The sequence below is a fragment of the Esox lucius genome, chromosome 19 (genome assembly GCF_011004845.1).
Source record: "Esox lucius isolate fEsoLuc1 chromosome 19, fEsoLuc1.pri, whole genome shotgun sequence".
In the NCBI taxonomy this organism is placed as follows: domain Eukaryota; kingdom Metazoa; phylum Chordata; class Actinopteri; order Esociformes; family Esocidae; genus Esox; species Esox lucius.
In genome coordinates, this window is record NC_047587.1 from 4024016 (window position 1) to 4048041 (window position 24026).

The 24026-nt window shown below is 44.5% G+C and overlaps 1 protein-coding gene across 3 annotated transcripts; it reads left to right on the forward strand.

Annotated features, from left to right (window-relative positions):
• Positions 1–66: 66 nt before the first annotated feature.
• On the forward strand, positions 67–24021 carry sergef (secretion regulating guanine nucleotide exchange factor). 3 transcript variants are annotated; one of them, XM_029115284.2, is made up of 10 exons: positions 67–175; positions 535–682; positions 1572–1628; positions 2286–2438; positions 2601–2756; positions 3147–3323; positions 3623–3781; positions 4131–4285; positions 10656–10692; positions 21978–24021. In XM_029115284.2, the coding sequence occupies exons 1-10, from the start codon at positions 134–136 to the stop codon at positions 22190–22192; spliced, it is 1299 nt and encodes a 432-aa protein (XP_028971117.2). In that variant the 5' UTR covers positions 67–133; the 3' UTR covers positions 22193–24021. The 3 variants fall into 3 exon arrangements, with proteins under 3 accessions (XP_028971117.2, XP_012994204.3, XP_028971118.2); XM_013138750.4 differs by lacking the exon at positions 1572–1628; XM_029115285.2 differs by lacking the exon at positions 1572–1628 and having other exon boundaries at positions 2385–2438.
• The last annotated feature ends 5 nt before the right edge of the window (positions 24022–24026 follow it).

Consider the following 24026-nt stretch of genomic DNA (forward strand, 5'->3'; position numbering starts at 1 on the left):
TGCAATAACAAATAATCAAAAGTAAATCAAATCTATGTTTGGCCACACTCAACATGGCGGAAAACTATTGACGTATGAAAACAACTACTTTACGGCAGCCAGCTGAATCATCTTACATTTTATTTTGTATCCCATGGATACCGATGTGGTAGGACAATTAGGTATCTACACGTGGGTAAGTTTCGTTCTTCTGAGAAATATTGACATCATGACATTCGCTAAAACTTCGTTTGATGCTGTACGTCTGTCATGTAGATAAAAATGCACTCTATAGATACCAATACCGGTGTTAGCCAAAGCTAACGTCAGCTAGCAAGCTGTCAATTGAGTTTTACAATACTACTCTGCAGTGACAGAACAAAGTCTGATGTTTTGTGTATGTGTGCGTGTCTGAGATAGAGGTGTAGTTTCCACTTCAGTAGCTAAATTGTGTTACTGTACTGATTGTACTGATATACTGATTGTACTGATATAGCTGGGAACTGCATCTCTCACACACACATGCTGCCATCAATACCTGATGAAACCTAACAGGGTGCGAACAGCTATGGGCAGTTAGGACATGGACATGTGGAAGACCTGTCCCTGCCCAGGCTCGCGGATGATGGAGTCCGACAGACGCGACAGACCAGGGCGGTGCGGTTACTCAGCGGAGGCGGCGGACATTCGACCGTGGTGTCGGGTGAGCTCGGCGCCGGAGGGACTTTGTTGTCATGAAGATAATTAACCTATATCATATCGGGAAAATACGGAATGTGTCTCCCTCTCCTGGTCACTGGTTTTGATTCTACTTAAGCCGTATTAGTGATGTGGTATGATTTTATCATACTTGTATTCTTAATCATAACCCTTTGATATAACTTGCTTCGCTTTTGAGGGGGTCAAAACCTTTTTTTAGACACTAATGACAAAATGCCCATTCGATCAAAATGAACTATATGCATATGGCATATTGTGATATCCGTCCCCATACTACACTCACCTAAAGGATTATTAGGAACACCATACTAATACTGTGTTTGACCACCTTTCGCCTTCAGAACTGCCTTAATTCTACGTGGCATTGATTCAACAAGGTGCTGAAAGCATTCTTTAGAAATGTTGGCCCATATTGATAGGATAGCATCTTGCAGTTGATGGAGATTTGTGGGATGCACATCCAGGGCATGAAGCTTACGTTCCCCCACATCCCAAAGATGCTCTATTGGGTTGAGATCTGGTGACTATGGGGGCCATTTCAGTACAGTGAACTCATTGTCATGTTCAAGAAACCAATTTGAAATGATTAGAGCTTTGTGACATGGTGCATTATCCTGCTGGAAGTAGCCATCAGAGGATGGGTACATGGTGGTCATAAAGGGATGGACATGGTCAGAAACAATGCTCAGGTAGGCTGTGGCATTTAAACAATGCCCAATTGGCACTAAGGGGCCTAAAGTGTGCCAAGAAAACATCCCCCACACCATTACACCACCACCACCAGCCTGCACAGTGGTAACAAGGCATGATGGATCCATGTTCTCCTTCTGTTTACGCCAAATTCTGACTCTACCATCTGAATGTCTTAACAGAAATCGAGACTCATCAGACCAGGCAACATTCTTCCAGTCTTCAACTGTCCAATTTTGGTGAGCTCTTGCAAATTGTAGCCTCTTTTTCCTATTTGTAGTGGAGATGAGTGGTACCCGGTGGGATCTTCTGCTGTTGTAGCCCATCCGCCTCAAGGTTGTGCGTGTTGTGGCTTCACAAATGCTTTGCTGCATACCTTGGTTGTAACGAGTGGTTATTTCAGTCAAAGTTGCTCTTCTATCAGCTTGAATCAGTCGGCCCATTCTCCTCTGACCTCTAGCATCAACAAGGCATTTTCGCCCACAGATTTGCCGCATACTGGATGTTTTTCCCTTTTCACACCATTCTTTGTAAACCCTAGAAATGGTTGTGCGTGAAAATCCCAGATTGTGAAATACTCAGACCGGCCCGTCTGGCACCAACAACCATGGCACGCTCAAAATTGCTTAAATCACCTTTTTTTCCCATTCTGACATTCAGTTTGGAGTTCAGGAGATTGTCTTGACCAGGACCACACCCCTAAATGCATTCAAGCAACTGCCATGTGATTGGTTGATTAGATAATTGCATTAATGAGAAATTGAACAGGTGTTCCTAATAATCCTTTTGGTGAGTGTATATTTGTCTCAGTACTTGGCATGCCCCTAAGTCATATGAACAGGTTTTCATAGTATTCATATAACTTATTATTTCCCTCTGTCTCCTCCTTTCCATAGAGGAAGGAGAGCTACTTGTATGTGGGCAGAACCACAAAGGTCAGCTGGGACTGGGTCACAGTTCAGAGGTCAGAACCTTTAAAATCTGTCCTCTCATAGGTCACAGGGTTGCCCAAGTGTCCTGCGGTTGGGACTTCACGCTCATTCTCACTGGTGAGTGACTGACAGTGCCCTGTAGTGAACTGTAGTGAATTAAGACAGTAGCTATGACCTGTCAGCTGCCAGGCTGGCACCGGGAGATTGGAATTTGTTGACTGAAATTCTACAGTAGGACTACAGGTAACTCCAGTCAACGTTTACCTTCTGTTCTGTCAGGTCACGGCCAAATACTGACGTGTGGATCAAATGCATATGGGCAGCTGGGCACCTCGGAGCCAGTCAGTCATTCTGTCCAGCCGCGGCCTGTCCAGGCTCTGGGGGAGCCTGTGGTCGGCGTGGCTGCTGGACTCAGACATTCACTAGCTGTTACCGGTAAGCCACACCTCCTCAGAGTTCACCTGAACATAAGGTTCACAGATGAGCTATAATGAACCCTGTGGTGTTATCAATCAATCAAGTTTGTGAAGCCCTTTTTTACCTCAGAACTTGTCACAAAGTGCTTTTACAAAACGCCCAGCCTGAAACCCCATGGGGCAAGCAACAATAGTGTTGAAGCACGGTGGCTAGAAAAAACTCCCTTAAAGGGGCTGACATTTAGGAAGAAACCTAGAGAGGAACCAGGCTCAGAGGGATGAGACTTTAATGCAGACACTCAGTCTGGTCTGGTCTGTGAGGTGGGTAGTTAGCATGTTTCCCCTCAGCCCCTCCATCGTCAAAGTGCTCTGTGTCACTGTGTACAACGTCTGGCTCCTCATGCTCCAGGGACCGGCCAGGTGTACCAGTGGGGTTTCGGTCTCTCGGGTCAGGCCAGGAGAGCTCTGAGCCCACAGCCGGTCCCGGAACACTTCACCTCCAAGACCCCCCGTCTGGTCCCAGGTCTGGGTCACGTGATGTCACACTGGGTAGCAGCAGGCTCCGCCCATTGTGCATGTCTCACTGGTGAGTAGTGCCCCCCCCCCCCCCCCCCCCCTCCACCACACTCACCTCTGGCTACTTGTGTTCCGTTTTTGCTACATTTCCAGTTTCAGCCCATGGCTCGGCATGGAACAGAGAAGAGCACGTTAAAGTGTGATGGTGTGGTGTCCTCCCAGTGATCCCAGACAATCTAGACCAGTGGTTCTCTTCCACAATAAAAGCTCGTTGTTTTTTGAGTTTCCTCGATAGCAGTTCTTACGCTGATACGTATTTTCTGGCCGTGAGATCGGTTGTGTGTGTGCTGTTTCTGCTGTGTGTTGTAGTGACGGGTGACGTCTTCCTCTGGGGCAGTAATAAGCACGGCCAGCTGACCCGTACTGAGACCTTTCTGCCTGCACCCGTCCGGTTGGACCGATCAGCACTGGACGGAGAGAGGGTCACGAACATACACAGTGGATGGACGCACCTTGTGGCCCAAACAGGTGAGAGACCTGTGTCCTCGGACCCCTGCAGCTCAGTGGCTTGAGCGTGCTGCTTACAAGCCTGGGGTTGAGAGTTTATTCACACGGTTTTTGTATGGACTCGCCACTGTATGTTCCTATAGATAAGAACATTCACTCATTTCTTAAATGTATCGTGTGAAAGGAAACAATGTGCTGTATACTCTCTATGGGGACAATGCGTCCTTGGGGTTGTAATGCATGACCCGGGAGGAAAGCGCTATGAAAGATTGTGAAACCTTTGCTACATTGTGTTGTAATGAACATGTCCAGGTTCTGCTGTGGGTGATGCCATTATATTTTTAGGATGCCTCTTGATCCTATCTTTCAGAGAAGAGGCGGGTCTTCACATGGGGCAGAGCCAATTACGGACAGCTGGGCAGGACAGAACCGACCAGTCAGTGTTCCGGAGGTGCCTCACCAGGCGCTACCACTCAATGGACACGTGTCCCTTCTGAGGTCAAGGTCCTCTGTGGAGCCACACAGGTGAGGCTTGTCAATGGTAATGGTAATTGTTTTGTGGCCCAGGGTGGTTCGGCAGTCCAAGCCGCAGCCTTGGGTGCACGTCCTGCTGTGGGTTTGGTTCCGAACTTCTGATTATTAAGCAGAAACTCTGCTCTGTCTTTCACCGCTTATTTTCAAAGTTTACAATTCCTTGGAAGGGTTTTAGTGGTTCCTGATGTCCGGTGGAACGTCACGGACAGTTTATTAGATTCGCAGATGGCAGTAATATACGATGTGATTAGTTGACAAGTAAAGTTGCTGCCATCCAGCGGTCGTATGATCTGGCGTCACAAACACAGAACGCTACCATTTGCTGTGTTCCAGCCTGCCTGCGTTTCCGCCACGGTACAGTAGAGGGCAGCAGAAAGTAACTTAAACAACAATCACTCCGCCTGAAGGTTGTTTATGACGGCGTAATAGCCTAGATTTTAGTCTACTGAATTGGTTATTTCATGCCTTGCCGTGTCTGTTCTTTATTGGCAGGAGTGTCTTATCAGGGAAACAGATTACCTTTTTGTATGTATCATCATCATCATCATCATCCTGAACATTCTCATCTTCATCGTTCTTGTCATCTTGATTATCCTGATCTTCTGTATCTTCCACATCACCACAAACATCTTGATCATGATAATTTTCCCTCTACAGAAGAATCCACCGGGAAAATATTTCAGCCATTATCATTGTATTCGAATCCTCCATCTAACCTACAGTCTGAGTGGCTGTTCCTGCATATCAAATGACATCTGTTCCCTACATAGCACTCTCCTGTATTATTTACCCTGTACATTTCACTCCTAGGGACTAGGGTGTAATTTAGGACACACCCTGTATATAAGGTCCAAAAGCGGAGGCATTAGTCTGCCATGGACTCAGATCATTGGTTCAGTCCCAACACAGGGTTTCTCTGGAGGCATAGTCGCCTTGTTTAAACACGCACTCACACATGCGCACACACAACAAGCTGAAGGCAAGATGGATTAACTACTTGGTCTATGAATCTTGGTCTTGCTATCTGCTCTAGCCATTTCTAGAGCATTGTAAAACACATGCACACACTCTATATCTCACTCTATATCTCACTCTCTCTTTCTGTCTCTTTTTCAATAGAGTCAATATTTAGCAAAGGGTTTTATGAGGTCCAAGAAGACGCTGCCATGTAATAAATAAAGTTTACTAGCCAAAAGCTATAGGTATGCGTCTTAACTGTCACCATACTTCCTGTATTGTGTATTGTGCCCTGGGTTTGACCAGGGAAAAGGGGGATATTTGGGATGCACTCTGGGAAGACTCTTGGGATCTAGCCTAAGAATAATTGTGGGGGCATATATTCTTCCTAAATGATACATTGTGTTGTGCTCAAGTAAAGCTGGTCAGCCGATGAGTAGCCCCACGCTGTCAGCTGATCACTGCCGTCCGTCCCAGCTGGATAGTCATCTCATGAATAAATTACTGTTTTAGTAAAGTGGGAAGTATGAAAACGCTAATGCACTGAACAGTAAAAAGGCTAGTTCAGCTGACGCGCGCGCACACGCACATCAGTTTAGCCTTGTCCAGACATCGGAGACAGTTGGCCTAACTTCCTGGGACAGCCTAGCTTAGCGGTTGTGACAGCTTTGCCTTTTCTCGTCGTTGTTCTGTGTTGAATGGCTGTGCTCAGACTGGCTTTGGGGTCGGAGGGAGACTGTAGCCTAACATGACTCTGTGCGGAGCGACAGTTTTGACTTCCGTCAGTGCCAATAAACAATACATATGATGCAAAGACTTCATCGGTTCAATCAGTCAATCAATCAAATGTATTTATAAAGTCCTTTTTACAACAGCAGTTGTCACAAAGTGCTTTTACAGAGACACCCAGCCTTAAACCCCAAGGAGCAAACAACAGTAGTGTTGAATTTCAGTGGCTAGGAAAAACTCCCTAAGAAGGCCGAAATTAAGAAGAAACCTAGAGAGGACCCAGGCTCAGAGGGGTGACCAGTCCTCTTCTGGCTGTGCCGGGTGAACATATCAAGAGTCCAAATTGCAATAATTAATAAATGCATGTGGGCTGAGTCCAGAGTCTATTTAAAACTAGTCCAGGTCGGAAGCATGACCAGATGGACAGGGACAACACGAATCGGGGTGTCAGGAGAGAGGCAGCTGAAATCGTCAGGTATCGTCTTGTTCTGCAACACAACCAAGAGAACTTTGGACAGAGACAGTAACGAGTCTTTCGAGCCTGGTACTCCGGAGTTGTATAGACCTCATGTCCTCCTAAGTTTAAAACGGAGGCAGGGAAGATTTAGAAAATGCATTCCTTAGATCTATAGGGATTTATAGTGGAGAAGGAGAACTGACCCTACTGCCCCAGCACAATAATATAGCAGGTGCTGAGACAATGGGGTCCAGTGACACCGTGGTCCTACCCGGGGGAGGCCCCGGACAGGGCCCAACAGGCAGGAAGTCAATGCACCCTCATTGCCAAGCATCAACCAAAGGGACCCCCACCAACCGCAACCACCCTGAATGAGGGTTGAGTATTGCCAGCAGAGTACAGCCCAATTGTACAAGTGCGCAACAGAGACAACAACAAGCCAGTGACTCCGCCCCCGAATGGCATTGGAGGGAGGGCATCCCAGTGGCGACAAGACCCCACCTGGCAAGACAGCAAGGGTGGACAGTATCAAGCCTACTGGTCACCTTCACGCCCTTGGGCCAGACTACACTTAATCATAGACCGTGCTGTAGAGATGAGTCTTTAGTAGACACTTGAAAGTTTGCACTGAGTTTGCATTTCTAACCGTAACTGGCAAATAATTCCACAGAAGTGGAGCTCTATAAAAGAAGGTCCTGCCTCTGGCTGTTTGTTTAGAAATTCTAGGTACAATTAAAAGGCCTGCATCTTGCGATCGTAGGTTACGTGTAGGTATGTATAGCTGGATCATTTCAGCGAAAGAAAGTAGGAGCAAGTCCACATTGATTTATAGGTTAACAATAAAATCTTAAAATCAGCCATAACCCTAACAGGCAGCCAGTGTAAAGAGGCCAGTACAGGAGTAATGCATATTATTTTTTTTGTTCTAGTTAGGATTCTAGCAGCCGTGTGCAGCACTAATTGAAGTTTGTTATTGATTTATCAGGGTAACCGGAAAGAAGAGCATTGCAGTAATCTATTCTTGAAGTAACAAAGGCATGGATTAGTTTTTCTGCATCAGTTTTTGATAGAAAGCTTCTGGTTTTTGCAATGTTTCAAAGATAAAAATAAGAAGATATTGAGACATATTTTATATGTTCATCTAAGGAGATGTCAGGGTCAAGGGTAACGCCAAGGTTTCTGACAGTTCTTTGGGATACGACCATGCAGCTGTCGAGGTTCACAGTGAGATCTGCTAACAAACCTCTTGGTTTCTTGGATCCTAAAACAAGCATTTCTGTTTTTCTTGAGTTTAAAAGCAAGAAGTTATCTGTCATCCCCTTCCTAATATCTGAAACACATGCTTCCAAAGTAGCTAATTTAGGGGCTTCTCCATGCTTCATCGAAATATATAACTGTGTGTCATCAGAATAACAGTGAAGATTTACATTGTGATTCCGGAATTACGTCACCCAGAGGCAGCATATATAGTGAGAACAATAATGGGCCCAGAACCGAGCCTTGAGGAACACAAAAACATGCCTTTTATTTGTCAGAGGATATGCCATCCACACATACAAACTGATAAGGAGCAATTTATTATGGTCAACATTGGCTGACCTAGCACCGGAAATAGCTCCTTAAGTAATTTTGTTGGAATCGGGTCTAGCTGACAATTTGTGGGTTTAGAACTTATTACACATTTTGTGAATGTGTCGAGCAATACGGGATCAAGAAATTAAAGTGTCCCCTTTGACATTTTGACAAGGAGGTTCAGGACATCTCAGGACAACTGTGATTTTGGGTACTAACTATTTGAGGAGTCAGATATTTGTTTTCTAATGGTGATGATATTTTCATCAAAGATGTTCATGTATTCATTACAGCTAAAGTGAAGACCCACTTCACTTGTTGAGCATTGCTTTTTTGTTCACTTTGCAACAGTATCGAAGAGAAATATTGGATTGTTTTTGTTCACCTCAATCAGGTTGGAGAAATGAGCTGATCGAGCAGACGTGAGTGCTTTTTGGTATTGTAGTGTACTGTCTATCCAGGCTAGTCTGAATACTTCCAACTTGGTGGAGTTGGCTAAACGCAATTGGCTAAACTGCACTAACTACTCTGGCTGTGCTATCGACAGACTCCACTATGCTAGCAGGCTGGCTAACAGCCTGCGGCCTGACCTGCATCCTATCTCATGGTAAGGCTATAGGAGTGAGACTCCTGTCAATGTTCCTAAAAGAAGAGCTCCACTCCAGCTAGGATGGAGTCCGTCGCTCTTCAGCAGATTAGGCCTGGCCCTAATCTGGCTCTCTTTCTGGGAGAGTCCCAAAAAGAGAGCCAGTTATCTACAAACTCTACCTCCTGTGACGGGCAGATCTCCACTTTCAGCCAGTGATTGAGTTGTGCATCCTAACGTTGGTTAATTTCTTATTTATTTAGTGACTTTAATAAAAGAGGCTGAAAACAAGCTGCTTCATTATTCATAAAGACAGCGATCAGGCCATAGGACATAATCTTCAAGAGTATGCTCTGGTTCTGGATGCTGAAAGAGGCTAATGATATCAGGGAATACAGCTGCCATGAAAGGGTGCACGTGGTCTGCAACAATGCTCAGTTAGGTGGTACGTGTCAAAGTAACATCCACATTAATGGCAGGACCCAAGGTTTCCCAGCCGCACATTACCTAAAGCATCACTGCCTCTGCCGGCTTGCCTTCTTCCCATAGTGCATCCTGGTGTAATGTGTTCTCCAGATAAGCGACGCCAACGCACCCGGCCATCCACGTGATGTAAAAGGAAACATGGTTCATCAGACCAGGCCACCTTCTTACACTGCTCTGTGGTCCAGTTCTGATGCTCACTTACCCATTGTAGGCAGTGGACTGGGGTCAGCATGGGCACCCTGACTGGTCTGCAGCTACACAGCCCCATACGTAACAAACTGCGATGCACTGTGTGTTCTGACACCTTTCTATCAGTACCAGCATTAACTTTTTCAGCAATTTGAGCTAGAGTAGCTCGTCCGTTGGATCAGACCACACGGGCCAGCCTTCGCGCCCTACATGCATCAGTGAGCCTTGGCCACCCATGACCCTGTCGCCAGTTCACCGCTTTTCTTTCCTTGGACCACTTTTGATAGGTACTGACCACTGCAGACCGGGAAAACCCCACAAGGGCTGCAGTTTAGGAGATGCTCTGACCCAGTCGTCTAGCCATCACAATTTGGCCCTTGTCAAAGTCACTCAGATCCTCACTCAGATGCCCGTTTTTACTGCTTCTAACACATCAACTTTGAGGACAGAATGTTCACATGCTGCCAAATGTTTCCCACGCACTGACAGGTGCCATGATTACGAGATTATCAGTGTTATTCACTTCACCTGTCATAATGTGGTCATAATGTCATGGCTGATCGATGTATCAGTGTTATTCACTTCACCTGTCATAATGTGGTCATAATGTCATGGCGGATCGATGTATCAGTGTTATTCACTTGACCTGTCATAATGTGGTCATAATGTCATGGCTGATGGGTGTATCAGTGTTATTCACTTGACCTGTCATAATATGGTCATAATGTCATGGCTGATCGATGTATCAGTGTTATTCACTTGACCTGTCATAATATGGTCATAATTGTGGTCATAATGTCATGGCTGATCGGTGTATCAGTGTTATTCACTTGACCTATCATAATGTGGTCATAATGTGGTCATAATGTCATGGCTGATCGGTGTATCAGTGTTATTCACTTGACCTGTCATAATGTGGTCATAATGTGGTCATAATGTCATGGCTGATCGGTGTAGAGGCCAAAGTAGCGGGAACGTCCTTGTAGGACCAGTGTGTCCTACGTTTTCACTTCTGGGTTGTGCTGTCCTTTTCAACATTTCTGAGGCTCTCCAGTGGAAGTGGGTGTTTGTTGACACCACAGCGTGGTAGTGACCTGGATGCAGGTTGATCAAACAGGGATGGCATTGCACATGCTAAATAATGGAGTAATTGTATCCCATGCTAATCAATCACACATCTGTTAATTACGCTGCTATTGTTGTTGTTGTTTACAGTTGGCTGTTTCATGGGGAAAATGTTGGAGATGCACTCTCATTTTTCATATCATCAAAATGTTGGGATTTAAAAGTATTGAAATGACCGCCATTCTATCCTGGCAAACCTGGTTCTTTATTCGCCTAAATGGATAAAAAGAAAATCTAAAACATATATTTTGTCTCTACAGATTGCCTGTGGATCTGAACATAACCTTGCCATCGTTGGTGAGTATTTATTTGTAGCTTTTCCCTTCTACTGTCGGCTGTACATTGTGCAGTTTAGTTTCTTAGGATCCATGTTATCTGTTGCTGATATGGCGTGTCTTCCCGGGGTCTACACTCAATATCAAACCCAACACACTGTGTTGGAAAACGCCAAGCACACTGAAGTCTTTAGTCTTTGAAGAAGCTGCCATACACGTTTATTAGTTTTGAAAACAAAGCAGTCGTTACTCTAGATGAAAACTCAATAATGTCTGCATCCAATATCAGGGACTTTTTCCTGAAGAATTTAAATTGGCTCCATGTTTGGTTTCCTTGCAACCACACTAATGAGTATCGGGATACTGTATATTCTACGCCCAGTACAAAGCCTAGACAGAAAGATAACAATTTCCTCTGCGTGTTGTGATGCTACTGTATCTGGCTAAAATTAAACTTTCCCAGAAGCACACCCTCAAAAAACATTTTGATGAATGAACTAGAGGATGCCTCCTCTATCAGGAGAGGGTTGCGAACAGGGGTGCCAGGGAATTTGGAAAATAGGGCAGCAACTTTAAAGAGGCAATCGGCTAATGCCAAATCCATTTAATTACTTTTGAAAAATTATATATAGCCACAGATAATAATATAAAAAAATGATGCCTCATACATGAGCTTAGTTCAAGCGTTGTACTTCAGAAACCAAAACACAAGATTGTTTTATTATAACGTTGTGTAAATTAAACACTACCTTCTCAGAACATGCTTCGAACTAAACATTGAAAAAAATGAAATGGAGGCATTTCTGTTTGTGAATTTGACCGTACACTTGGGATAACGTAACGTTGAAGTCTTCAGGTGCATCAACACAAGGGCACGGCCCAAGTGGTAGAATGATTATTCAGTAGTTACTTGAACTGCAGATTGCCCCTTTTAAAAGCATTTTTCTTTCACTAAGTGAAAGTGACACAAATGAGATGCACCATTTTTGGCTCTTATGCGGGACTTGTGGTCAGTTACCACGGTTACGGCCGCGCTTTTTTTACTGTCTGTAGGACCAACCCGAATGAGAAGAAGCATGCAAGGCTTAAACGGGAAATAAATATTTTAGTGTTATCCACCCTTCACTTAAGTTAAAGGTGCTACGCGTGTTGAGTATTTCAGCATCTATCCGCAGTAATTGTGAATTTGTGGTGTTTCCCGTGTATAATATGTTTGGGCCCATACAACATTGAGTTCAGCTTTCGTATTGGTTAGCTCAGATCTAGTTGTTAAGCTGAAGGGCTACAACCTTCCCACAATTGAGTCAATGAGTCACGTAAACTTCTCATTGAGCAGATGTAGAAAACATAACAATATCACCCCATTTCCTGTTTACAAAATTACAGCAATTTCAGTTTGTGACAAAGAAAACATTTGGATCTGGTCTCCGCCTTGTCCACGGGAAAGGGCGGACGTTGGGAAAGACCGCTGCCTTGTCTTGATGCACTCTAGCTACTCAATGTGGTGGGTCGGGCTACTGTAGGTTTAGTGGTTTGCCAGAGAATGCGTTCTCATCTGACGTGTTTGTGCTGAAAAAGAATGCTATGATTAAATAAGCAGTGTGATAAAAAGCGAAACAGCTTGATGAGTTGACACGTCTCGATCTACGACTCCTGAGAACATGCATTGGAGTTGTTGATACCATGCAAGACACTCAACACACATTTGACGTTCAACCAAAACATAAATGTTAGGATTACAATGTTAATGATAATACTAGGTTTTTCTACTTCTTTTCCTACTTTCTTTAGGCTGATAATTGGATGTAGCCTGACATCTTTCCACGTATGGAAGGATGAGGATCAACAACAATGTGTTGATCCTAAGCAGAATAATTTAATATATTTAATGTATTTGTCAATTAACCTTTATTAGTGTTTTATTACCTTCTAAATACAGCAGGTATTTAATATTGTTGCAATTTAGATATTTGGGCTAGAATTACGTTTCCATATAATTCACTAGATGTTTGAAGGGACTGGTTAAGGATTTATGGAGAGGGATCTGACTAATGTGTTACAGTATAACATTTACAGGGTCAAATTATAATATTTCTGTAGATGCTTCAGTGGATTCAGCGGTTGGGTTATTACTGTGTGGCCCTATTGGGACTATAATCTATGTATATAATATCTTGTGGCCTTTTTGTTACTGGAAGTAATTACTTCTTGGAGAGATGAGTATCACTGACAGAGTTAATTACCCAAGCTGCTCTGTGTGGATAAGAAGAGTGCACCAAATGAACAATCACAAGCTATTCTTTCTGGTTGGCTCACAATTAGCTACATTGAAATATGAATGCCATAATTATTGGATACAACTCCATACTATCAGTCAGATATGAGGGTGGGTGGACTATACACAACATCAACAAGATATTCAGTGGGACTTCTTTTTGTTGTTGTGATGAACAATTCTGGTTTGCTGAACTGTTTTTCTTTTGGGGGGGGGGGGGGGTAATTTAGATACTTTTCCGGACCACGTAAGCGGAGCCGGCCTAGAAGAGCGAATGTCACTGAGTGACTGACTTCCCCTTGTTGAATAGCGTAGTAGCGTAGTGGTTAGGGACGCGGCCTACAGAACAACAGGTCCCGTGTTCGACTCCCTCCACAGTGAAAACACATTATGCCTCAGGATTTGTTCAGGACTGACAAAAGCTTCGCTAGCTACAAGCTTCAGTAGCTACATTGTAGGAAGCCTAGAATACAACAGTTCTGGTGGATATTAGGATTTGTTCAGGATAGACAAACACTTTCACATGACGAAAAAGTCTGTTTTCGTCACCTATATTGATAGATACTGTTTCAATGTCATTCACAAATGGCTAATTAGTGGCTGGCCACAACATTCGCTGGCTACAACCGTCAGTAGCTACGTTATAGGATGCCTAAAATTAAACTGTTTACTGTTATATTGCAACTGTTTCTGGTGGATATAAGAATTATGTCTTAGGATTTGTTCAGGATAGACAAAAACTTTCCTACACAATTCTCTTGTCTTTACACTTGACAAAAAAGTCTGTTATCGTCACTTATATTGATACAGTAGTTTTTGTATCAATGTCATTCACGAATAGCTAATAAGCTGTTAAAAGAGCCAGTGGCAAAAGTCATACAGTTCATAGATGTTATTTGTGGTCGAGTTAAATTTAATAAGAAACGTTACTCTGTTTAACACAATGCTTAATGGTGCCTTGCTCTGTGGCGTAGTGGTTAAAGACACAGCCTTTCACGTGGGTGACCTGGATTCAAGTCTTGGGAGGGCAACAACGATCAACACTTATTGCGGGCTGGCTGAACTAGGCCTGCCTGGTTTCTTTTTCACTGATACCATGGCAACAGACCTTCTGATGCTTAGCCAAGAAAAGGTCATTATAGGAAACAGTACTTTACAATCATTGTACATTTACATTCACTTTAAAAGTAATAACAGAATACAAAGCAACTGAAAACAATGAAAAGAGAACAAGTTAAGAAACTAATAGGTGTGTGTGTGTGTGGTTGGGTGGAGTTTGTTGTAACAGTTCTGGCTTCTCTCCTCCCTCCTCTGTGTCCTGCCTGATATTTCTCTGTTGTTCACATCAGCCAGCCAGCCCATACACACACAGACACACACCTACACTGCTTTGAAAATGGCAGATTCCTGCACCATTAAAGTTTGAACACTGACCCAGTTCTCTTACCACAAAGAGTAGCAGGGATGGGAAACAAGCTGCGGCACAAAGTTATCTCTTGTCACCCGTTCACTAGTTACTACACACCTGACATTGTTGAGTTGGTTTAGGTTTGGGTGAGGAACTTTCACCTTGCTTCTTATACATGTCTGAGTGTCTTAAATCTATGGCAAAGTGAGCCAGTGTGCCCTTCTAGACGAGGGCTTGAGTGCGTTTTTTAGGACAAGGGGCTGTTGGGCCCTTTGGCGTGTAGCTTCTGTGCTGGAAGCACCTGCTGGGTCCTATGAGAGTGGATTTCTTTGCAGGAGGAACGACATTGAAACAAAGTCACTTTGGGTCTTGATCCTCATCAACTTCAGTCACTCAGACAAGCGTTCCGGGATCCATGGGGGTGCCTGGTCTTTCCACAGGAGGTACATGTAGACTCATAAGACCACAGGCTAATTACCAAGGTCACTAGCCCAGTTAGTTTCATTACTACCTGTCTTGTTTTGGGGATGTCTGTCCATTCTTGTGTTGGGCATGACTGTCCTGTTCTCTCTTGGGCATGTTGCTGGCAGAATGGCAGGATTAATGAAGCAGTAAACTGATATTGGTAGCAGAGACTTCAGCACTGCTGCTATTTCTGGTGCTACTGAAGTAGGTCATTCTGAGAGGAGAGACTGATAGAGAGACTGAGAGAAGAGAGACTGATGGGATAGACCGACAGGGGAGAGGCTGACTGATTGGAGGAGAGTCTGGCAGATTAGAGGAGAGACTGGCTGATTAGAATAGAGACTGGCAGATTAGAGGAAAGACTGACAAGAACGAGGGACAGAGGAGAGAGAAAGGGAAGAGTAGAATGTATAGTAGTAGATGGGTAAGAGGGCTGCCAGTACAGAGCAGTATTACCTGGTTCTGGTGGGAAGAGACTAATTATCTGTGAAGGTGCACTCCTACACACTAGAGGAACATGTTTGGGGTCAAAGAAAGGGCAAAGGAGAATGTTACCTGTTGCTGCTGAAGATATAGCAGCCAACTGTTGCAGCTCGTTCAGCCATGCACCCCCTCTACTTGTTTATTCAGAGAAGCAATTTGAATCCGACCATAAGCTCATTGTCTCAATGTTTTCCTTGATTCTTGTTCTTTTTCAAAAGAGGTTTTACACCTAACTGTATTACCTTACCACACTTCTAACCACAAGTAGAGCACTACAGAGACAAGGGACTACAGTAGAGCACTACAGAGACGAGGGACTACAGTAGAGCACTACAGTAGAGCACTACAGAGACGAGGGACTACAGTAGAGCACTACAGAGACGAGGGACTACAGTAGAGCACTACAGAGACGAGGGACTACAGTAGAGCACTACAGAGACGAGGGACTACAGTAGAGCACTACAGAGACGAGGGACTACAGTAGAGCACTACAGAGACGAGGGACTACAGTAGAGCACTACAGAGACGAGGGACTACAGTAGAGCACTACAGAGACGAGGGACTACAGTAGAGCACTACAGAGACGAGGGACTACAGTAGAGCACTACAGAGACGAGGGACTGAAGTAGAGCACTACAGTAGAGCACTACAGAGACGAGGGACTGAAGTAGGGCACTACAGAGACGAGGGACTACAGTAGAGCACTACAGAGACGAGGGACTACAGTAGAGCACTACAGAGACGAGGGACTGAAGTAGAGCACTACAGAGACGAGGGACTGAAGTAGGGCACTACAGAGACGAGGGACTGAAGTAGAGCACTACAGAGACGAGGGACTACAGTAGAGCACTACAGAGACGAGGGACTGAAGTAGAGCACTACAGAGACGAGGGACTGAAGTAGTGCACTACAGAGGGACAAGTTTCTAAATTAGAGCAGTATGGAGGGACGTGGGTCTAAAGTAGGGAATATTTTACCTCTGGTCCTAAAATCTAATGTGGACTTTGCTCTGCGCTGGTGCACCAACTCTCTACGGTCACTATAGAACACAGTGCCGCTGATCATAAGGGTGTAAAGCCGTGTCACCGCTAAATTACCCACCTGACCCCGTTACCATCACAGCCGCTTAATTATTCATTACTAGTCGGCCCGTGCCACACCCCCCCCCCAACCCCCCCCGGCGGCTGATGTGTGGGGATTTCACAGGCTGTTAGTGGTCATCGGCAGGTGCATCACCTGACTGATGAGGCCAGCTTCCTTTCCTCTTTCTACGTCCAGTGCTTTGAATGAGCTACCTCAGTTGGCAGAAAGGCCCCCGTGCTATATGAATCCAATGTATTAATATTAACAACTCTAGCTCTGATTGTGATGGGACCACACAACAACATATTCCGTATGAGCCCTGATCCACGTTAGTATACTAAATAGGAAATAGGCTGACGCTCGGGGAGCCAGGCGGAGTGACGGCGCTCCACGTGGAATGGGAAGTAGTTAGATGCTGCAGTTTATTCACTGGAGACAATAATGCAACGTTATGTAAGGGAAAGTCAACGAGGGGCTCTTGGTGTTCTGGAAAACCTCAGCGTGTGATGTGCGTTTCACTTGTGTGTGCATGTGTTCGCGGATCCCTTAATGCATTATAGTGTAGGTCTGTATACACATCCAAAAATAATTTGTTCCCGGGTGTTGGATTTGACTAACTTCTGAAGATCCAGATAGGACGGAAAGGCTTTCATAGTGGGGATGTGTACGTGTTTTCTATAGACATTAGATTGCTGCTGCCATTGACTTGACCAACCTCACGTGTATATGCACCAGTGTAGAAACGCAACGCCAGGCTGCAGAGTCTTCAAATAGATATCTGAGAGCGTCCATCCAACCGAAGATGCTACACGACGTAACCCGTATGAATTAGCAATACAGTGTTCTTCTGCTGTTTCGCATGACAAGGCCAAAGCGTGTCTTCCGTCTGACCAATCCATTTCCATGTCCTTCTTCCCGAAAAAGCTTTGCAATTTTCAGCCGAAGACTTTGGTTAATGTGTGTATATCATGTTCTGTTTTTATTTCTTAGTTTTTCTTACGTTAGCATCGAGTGTCCCTGTCTGTTTTTGTGCCCCCCCCCCCACCTTTCTTCTTTGTTGGACAGAATGTTGTGGAACAGAGTGATCAACCAGGGTACTTAGTTGCCATGGCAACGCTCATGGTCGCAGCCATCACACGGCGATGCTGTAACTGTGTGTTCCAGAGAGGGGGGTGGAGGGCGTCCATGAATTAGCAAAGCAGCACAAAAACACGTTTACTTTTTTTCCCTTTTTTGTCCTGTTGATTGAACAAAGAAGCTGCTCGCACTCGGCGGCTCGGTACATTACGGTCTATTCCTTCTCCATGCCTGCTTGTTAAAAGGTGTTTAATGCATAAGCCCGCTTATGGTCTGCTAGACGTCCACAGAATGTTTTCATCCCGTCTACTCTGTGTTAATACCATGTCATCCTATATATGGTTTGATGTTAAACGTATGAAACACCAGTATTATTTTATACTCCAAATGCGCAGAAGATATTTAGTACATCTGGATGTAGATGGTAAAATTTTTGAGATTATCATGTATTTATTACATCTAGATAGACAGTGTTAGTAGGGCTACGTCACATGGTTATGTATTTACTACATCTAGATAGACAGTGTTAGTAGGGCTACGTCACATGGTTATGTATTTACTACATCTAGACAGACAGTGTTAGTAGGGCTACGTCACATGGTTATGTATTTACTACATCTAGATAGACAGTGTTAGTAGGGCTACGTCACATGGTTATGTATTTACTACATCTACATAGACAGTGTTAGTAGGGCTACGTCACATGGTTATGTATTTACTACATCTACATAGACAGTGTTAGTAGGGCTACGTCACATGGTTATGTATTTATTACATCTACATAGACAGTGTTAGTAGGGCTACGTCACATGGTTATGTATTTACTACATCTAGATAGACAGTGTTAGTAGGGCTATGTCAGATGGTTATGTATTTATTACATCAAGATAGACAGTGTTAGTAGGGCTACGTCACATGGTTATGTATTTATTACATGAAGATAGACAGTGTTAGTAGGGCTACGTCAGATGTATTTATTACTCCTCCAGCTGTGAGCAAAGCTGGAAAGAAAACCATGTGAGGTTCTCTTTGCGTGTTTGTTCCATACAGATCCAAGCCCTGTTGGACGATGAATGCCTTAATAATCTCTGTACCACCAAGTGCACAGAAGACATTTGTGTCCATATCTACACGAGTGTCAAGTATTGTGGTTGGTCTCTGTGAGGTTCTCTTTGCATGTTTGTTCCATACAGATCCAAGCCCTGTTGGACGATGAATGCCTTAATAATCTCTGTACCACCAAGTGCACAGAAGACATTTGTGTCCATATCTACACGAGTGTCAAGTATTGTGGTTGGTCTTACTGCTAGCAGGCTGTCACATCACACTGGCCTGTGAGCTGACTGCTGCCGAGGTGACATCTTGGTCTTTGTGTCGGAGACAGCATATGTGTCTGTTCCCCGGGAACCCAGAGCCTTTTGATCTATCAGTCAGAGAGATGCAGAGATAATGGAACTGAATAAAGGGGAATCCCTCGATGAGAGACGGAAAAATGGGAAAGGATGAGGACCCAAAACCAGGCAGACACTCAGGATTGTTGGAGATTGACGACTTGAAGATGAGCCGTGTGTGTGTGTGTATGTGTGTGTGTGTGTGCGCAGACTTGCGTTACCCTTGAGAACGCAGGCATAGCACTGCTTCTGTTGCCATGACGACGGGACCTATTAGGTAACTGAACTGTGTTGCCATGGCACGTGTCTCCAGGGTGATGTAGCCCTGTCCTAACCACACCCACCTCCAAATCCACAACGTCTCACCAGCCGCCTGAGAGGAACACAGAGCTGTGGGGGGGGGGGGGGGGGGGGGGTTGTGGGGTAGAGCAGCACTGGAGCTAAATGGAGGTTTCTTTAACTCTTTGTTTGGTGGGGCAGGGGGGGGTTACACTAATTAATTCATCCGCAAATGTTGCTAATTCCAATCCCCTGTCCCTGGTTTCATCAGAGCTGTTGTTTTGTCTTGGCAGCCAGAAGCCAGTGCCTGGCCAAGCACAGTCTTTGATGTTAATAGAGGAACTATTTCTACAGTATAAAGCCAGCTCTTACAGTCAAGCAGGCCATTCCCTGGATTGGTCTCTTTTTCTGTCTGTCAGCTGATGAGTTTCCTCTTTTCACTCTGACCATTCTCTTGTTGGAAAAAAATTATACATCCGCGTTTCCCCAAAAAGTTGGGATGCTACTTCAAATGCAAATAAAGACAGTACAGTGATGTGCAAATAATTTATCTCTATATTTAATTGAAATGTCTACAAAGACAGCATATCAAAATGATGAAACAGAGAAATTCTACTGTTTTTGGAAGAATACATGACCATTTTGAATTTGATGCCAGCAATACGTTTCGAAAACGTTGGGACAGGGGTATGATTACCACTGTGTTGCATCTCAGCTTTTAACAATACATTGTAAGCGCTTGGGGACTGAGGAGACCAATTGCTTTAGTTTGCTCTAGTTTTCCCATTCTTGCTGTATATAGGATTTCAGCTGCTCAACAGTTTGAGGACTCCTTTGTTGTATTTTTTGTTTCATAATGTGCCAAATGTTTTCAATAGGGGACAGGTCTGGACTGCAGGCAGGCCAGTTTAGCACCCAGACTCATTTACAACGGAGCCATGCTTTTGTAATACATGCAGAATATGGTTTGGCCTTGTCTTGCTGAAATAAGCAAGGCCTTCACTAAAAAAGACGTTGTCTGGATGGTAGCATACAGTGGGGAGAACAAGTATTTGATACACTGCCGATTTTGTAGGTTTTCCCACTTACAAAGCATGTAAAGGTCTATAATTTTTATTATAGGTACTCTTTAACTGTGAGTGAAGGAATCTAAAACAAAAATCCAGACAATCACATTGTATGATTTTTAAATAATTAATTTGCATTTTATTGCATGATATAAGTATTTGATACATCAGAAAAGCAGAACTCAATATTTGGTACAGAAACCTTTGTTTGCAATTACAGAGATCTTACGTTTCCTGTAGTTCTTGACCAGGTTTGCACATACTGCAGCAGGGATTTTGGCCCACTCCTCCATACAGACCTTCTCCAGATCCTTCAGGTTTCGCGGCTGTCGCTGGGCAATACGGACTTTCAGCTCCCTCCAAAGATTTTCTATTGGGTTCAGGTCTGGAGACTGAGGACCTTGAGATGCTTCTAACGGAGCCACTCCTTAGTTGCACTGGCTGTGTGTTTTGGGTCGTTGTCATGCTGGAAGACCCAGCAACGACCCATCTTCAATGCTCTTATTGAGGGAAGGAGGTTGTTAGCTAAGATCTCGCGATACATGGCCCCATTCATCCTACCCTCAATGGGGTGCAGTTGTCCTGTCCCCTTTGCATAATAGCATCCCCAAAGAATGATGTTTCCACCTCCATGCTTCACGGTTGGGATGGTGTTCTTGGGGTTTTACTCATCCTTCTTCTGGAGTTTAGACCAAAAAGCTCTATTTTTGTCTCATCAGACCACATGACCTTCTCCCATTCCTCCTCTGGATCATCCAGATGGTCATTGGCCAACTTCAGATGGGCCTGGACATGCGCTGGCTTGAGCAGGGGGACCTTGCGTGCGCTGCAGGATTTTAATCCATGATGGCGTAGTGTGTTACTAATGGTTTTCATCCCAGCCTTGTGCAGGTCTACAATTTTATCCCTGATGTCCTTACACAGCTCTCTGTTCTTGGCCATTGTGGAGAGTTTGGAGTCTGATTGAGTGTGTGGACAGGTGTCTTCTATACAGGTAACAAGTTCAAACAGGTGCAGTTAATACAGGTAATGAGTGGAGAACAGGTGGGCTTCTTACTGAAAAACTAATAGTTCTGCGAGAGCTGCAATTCTTACTGGTTGGTAGGTGATCAAATACTTATGTCATGCAATAAAATGCTAATTAATTATGAAAAAATCATACAATGTGATTTTTGTTTTAGATTCTGTCTCTCACAGTTGAAGTGTACCTATGATAAAAATGACAGACCTCTACATGCTTTGTAAGTAGGAAAACCTGCAATATCGGCAGTGTATCAAATACTTGTTCTCCCCACTGTATAGTATAGAATGCCACCTGTCAAAGTGGCTAGTAAGAGTGACTGTGTTACACGCCACAGCCAAATTCTACCCGCATTTGGCGGGTGGGCGGGTGCCAATGTCAAGCCCTGATCCTAACCAGGCTGTGTTTTGAGACATGAAACAGAGAGGTGTGCTGGGAATACAGGTTTGTCCGTGTACTAATTCACTACCTGGCTGAATAAATAATGGATTCACATCAGCCACTTTAGGCAGGGGGGGGGTTTGGGTTTTTTCACTCACACAATGAGGTTCAATAAAAATGCAACGTTGCCTGTAATTGTGGCGTCTACTTTTTATGCAAACCTTGTACATTCTTATCAAACTCCGCGCTCAAACAAGTTAATGGAGACACATCCTTTCCTCCCCCCCTCCCCCAACTCCCACCTTGCCCTTTCCCACTCCCCCCTCTCTCTTGCCTCTGGTTCCCCTCCAACCCTCCCCTCTACCTGTCTTCTCCAGGGGGCCGTCTGCTGTCCTGGGGCTGGAACGAACACGGCATGTGTGGGGACGGTTCCGAGAATGACGTCAGCCAACCACAGCCTGTTGCTGACCTCAGGCCTATTCTGATTGGCTGTGGAGCAGGTCACTCTATGGCACTATGTGCTGTAAATGGCTCTGACGGAGAGCAGAGGGCTTCAGTGGATGTGGAGATGAGACGATCTGCACTTACTTGAAAGCCTGTGTTTGTGCTTGTTACCTCTGTTGCCCAGGTAACACTGCGGACAGCTCTGTCAACCTACATTGATTAGGCGTGAGTCGTAGTAGGTTCGTCTCCAGGGAGAGTTGATTAAGAGGGTGTGACTCAGCAAAATAACCCAAGCCCGTACAAGTGCTTTGTTTTGGGCCAAAGTGTTATGCCCGTGTTAGTTCAGTGGGACTTGTAAAGATTTGTTAACCTTTGGAACTTTTTATTTATGACAAACTACATTTGTAAAGTGATTTTCGTTTAGAAGAATTACTCCAAAGTTCACAAAATACGAATAAAAAACCAAAGAGAAAAATTTATGGATTAAATAAAAACCGGACCAGACCCAGACAATAGATGAAACCTGACGGGATAACTGACACAAAGAACCCAGCTGTCGTTGCAAAGTAGGGCTGCACAGTGAATTACTTCACACCAATATTCATCAAGAACATGCAGGATCTCAGCCGCATGTAACGTCCATTTTATAGTTTACTGCATGTCACTTAATCAGAGCAGTTCCTCTTCTAGGTTAAATGATCTGAGTTTGTGTGATCTTCTGATTGGCTGGACATAGTCGGCTGAATGTTCCAAAGAAGAACAATGCTGCTTCCCGCTTTTGCTTTTTAATGACATGCCTGTGATTCCAACGGTCCAACCAAGTGCTTTGATCTGTATTACATAAGTAATCGCAATATTTTTATCTAAAAATCACAGTTAGGTTTCTGAGCCCCGCTGCAGAGGAAAACACGCCAACAACGCACAGCCGAAAAAGGACCACGGCCGACAAGCAGAAAATGAATCAATGACCGTCTTAAAGGGTCCCATAATCCAGCCATCCAGTCCCATTAATTACCATTTAAACGGCAGGTCCCAGATTAGCACACGCTCAGTCCACACAGCCCCGCGGTTTACGTTTAGTCAGCATGATGTGGTAATAAATACTGTTCCAGGGTCAGAGATTGCCAGGGGAGAGAAGGGCCTCAGCCACACACCTGATGACACCAGGATGGCCCGTCTGTCTGATGGAAGTGACAGATCAGCGAGACGGATCGGTCCGTACGGGCACCCTATGGCCCCTGCCATGACTTCAGCGGGACGCACGGCCTTTGAGGCTAACGCGTGGTCTGTCGGCCCTGAATGATTTGTGGGGTGGCCTATGGGCAAGCTCCCCTCACCTCTTTCCCTCCCGAGCCATAATGTCATGTTGAATTACGTGGCTGGAGGCGTCCTGAGGGATGGGCCGGGTCGGTTGTTTGTTACAGTGATTTGGACTGTCAGAAGACACTCAATCTCCTGGATGACGTTGCTTTAAAAATGCTGGGGCTCTGTGGTCCAAAGGGCACCCTATGCCCTTGGTAAGTCACATAGGGTTCTGGTTGAAAGTAGTGCAAATGCATAGAGAATTGGGGGCTGTTTGGGACAAAGGCTGGGATTTTCACAGCCATCAGGATTTATGTGGTATGAAGTGTTTACACTTTTATCTGTGAGGTTACATGGTTAATGTTTGTCATATTTACTAACATGTTTGCTCACAGGCGATGTCAGGAAAGTATGATCTGCAGATCGCTGCGTTATGTTTTTGCGGACATTGTTATATTAACTTTGACGCGCCGGAGGTTGTCTTTTCATTTTGCTCTCTTTCAGTGTTAATAGTATTGCAAGCATTGCTTTGGTTTCTGATTAATGCAGGATGAAAAAAATTTACATTTTATTGTGTAACTGTCCATCTGAAGATGTTATGATATTGGAGGGAACCTGAAAACATTGATGAAATGTAAAATGATCATGACTTGATGTACACAAGGTGACACATAAAGATT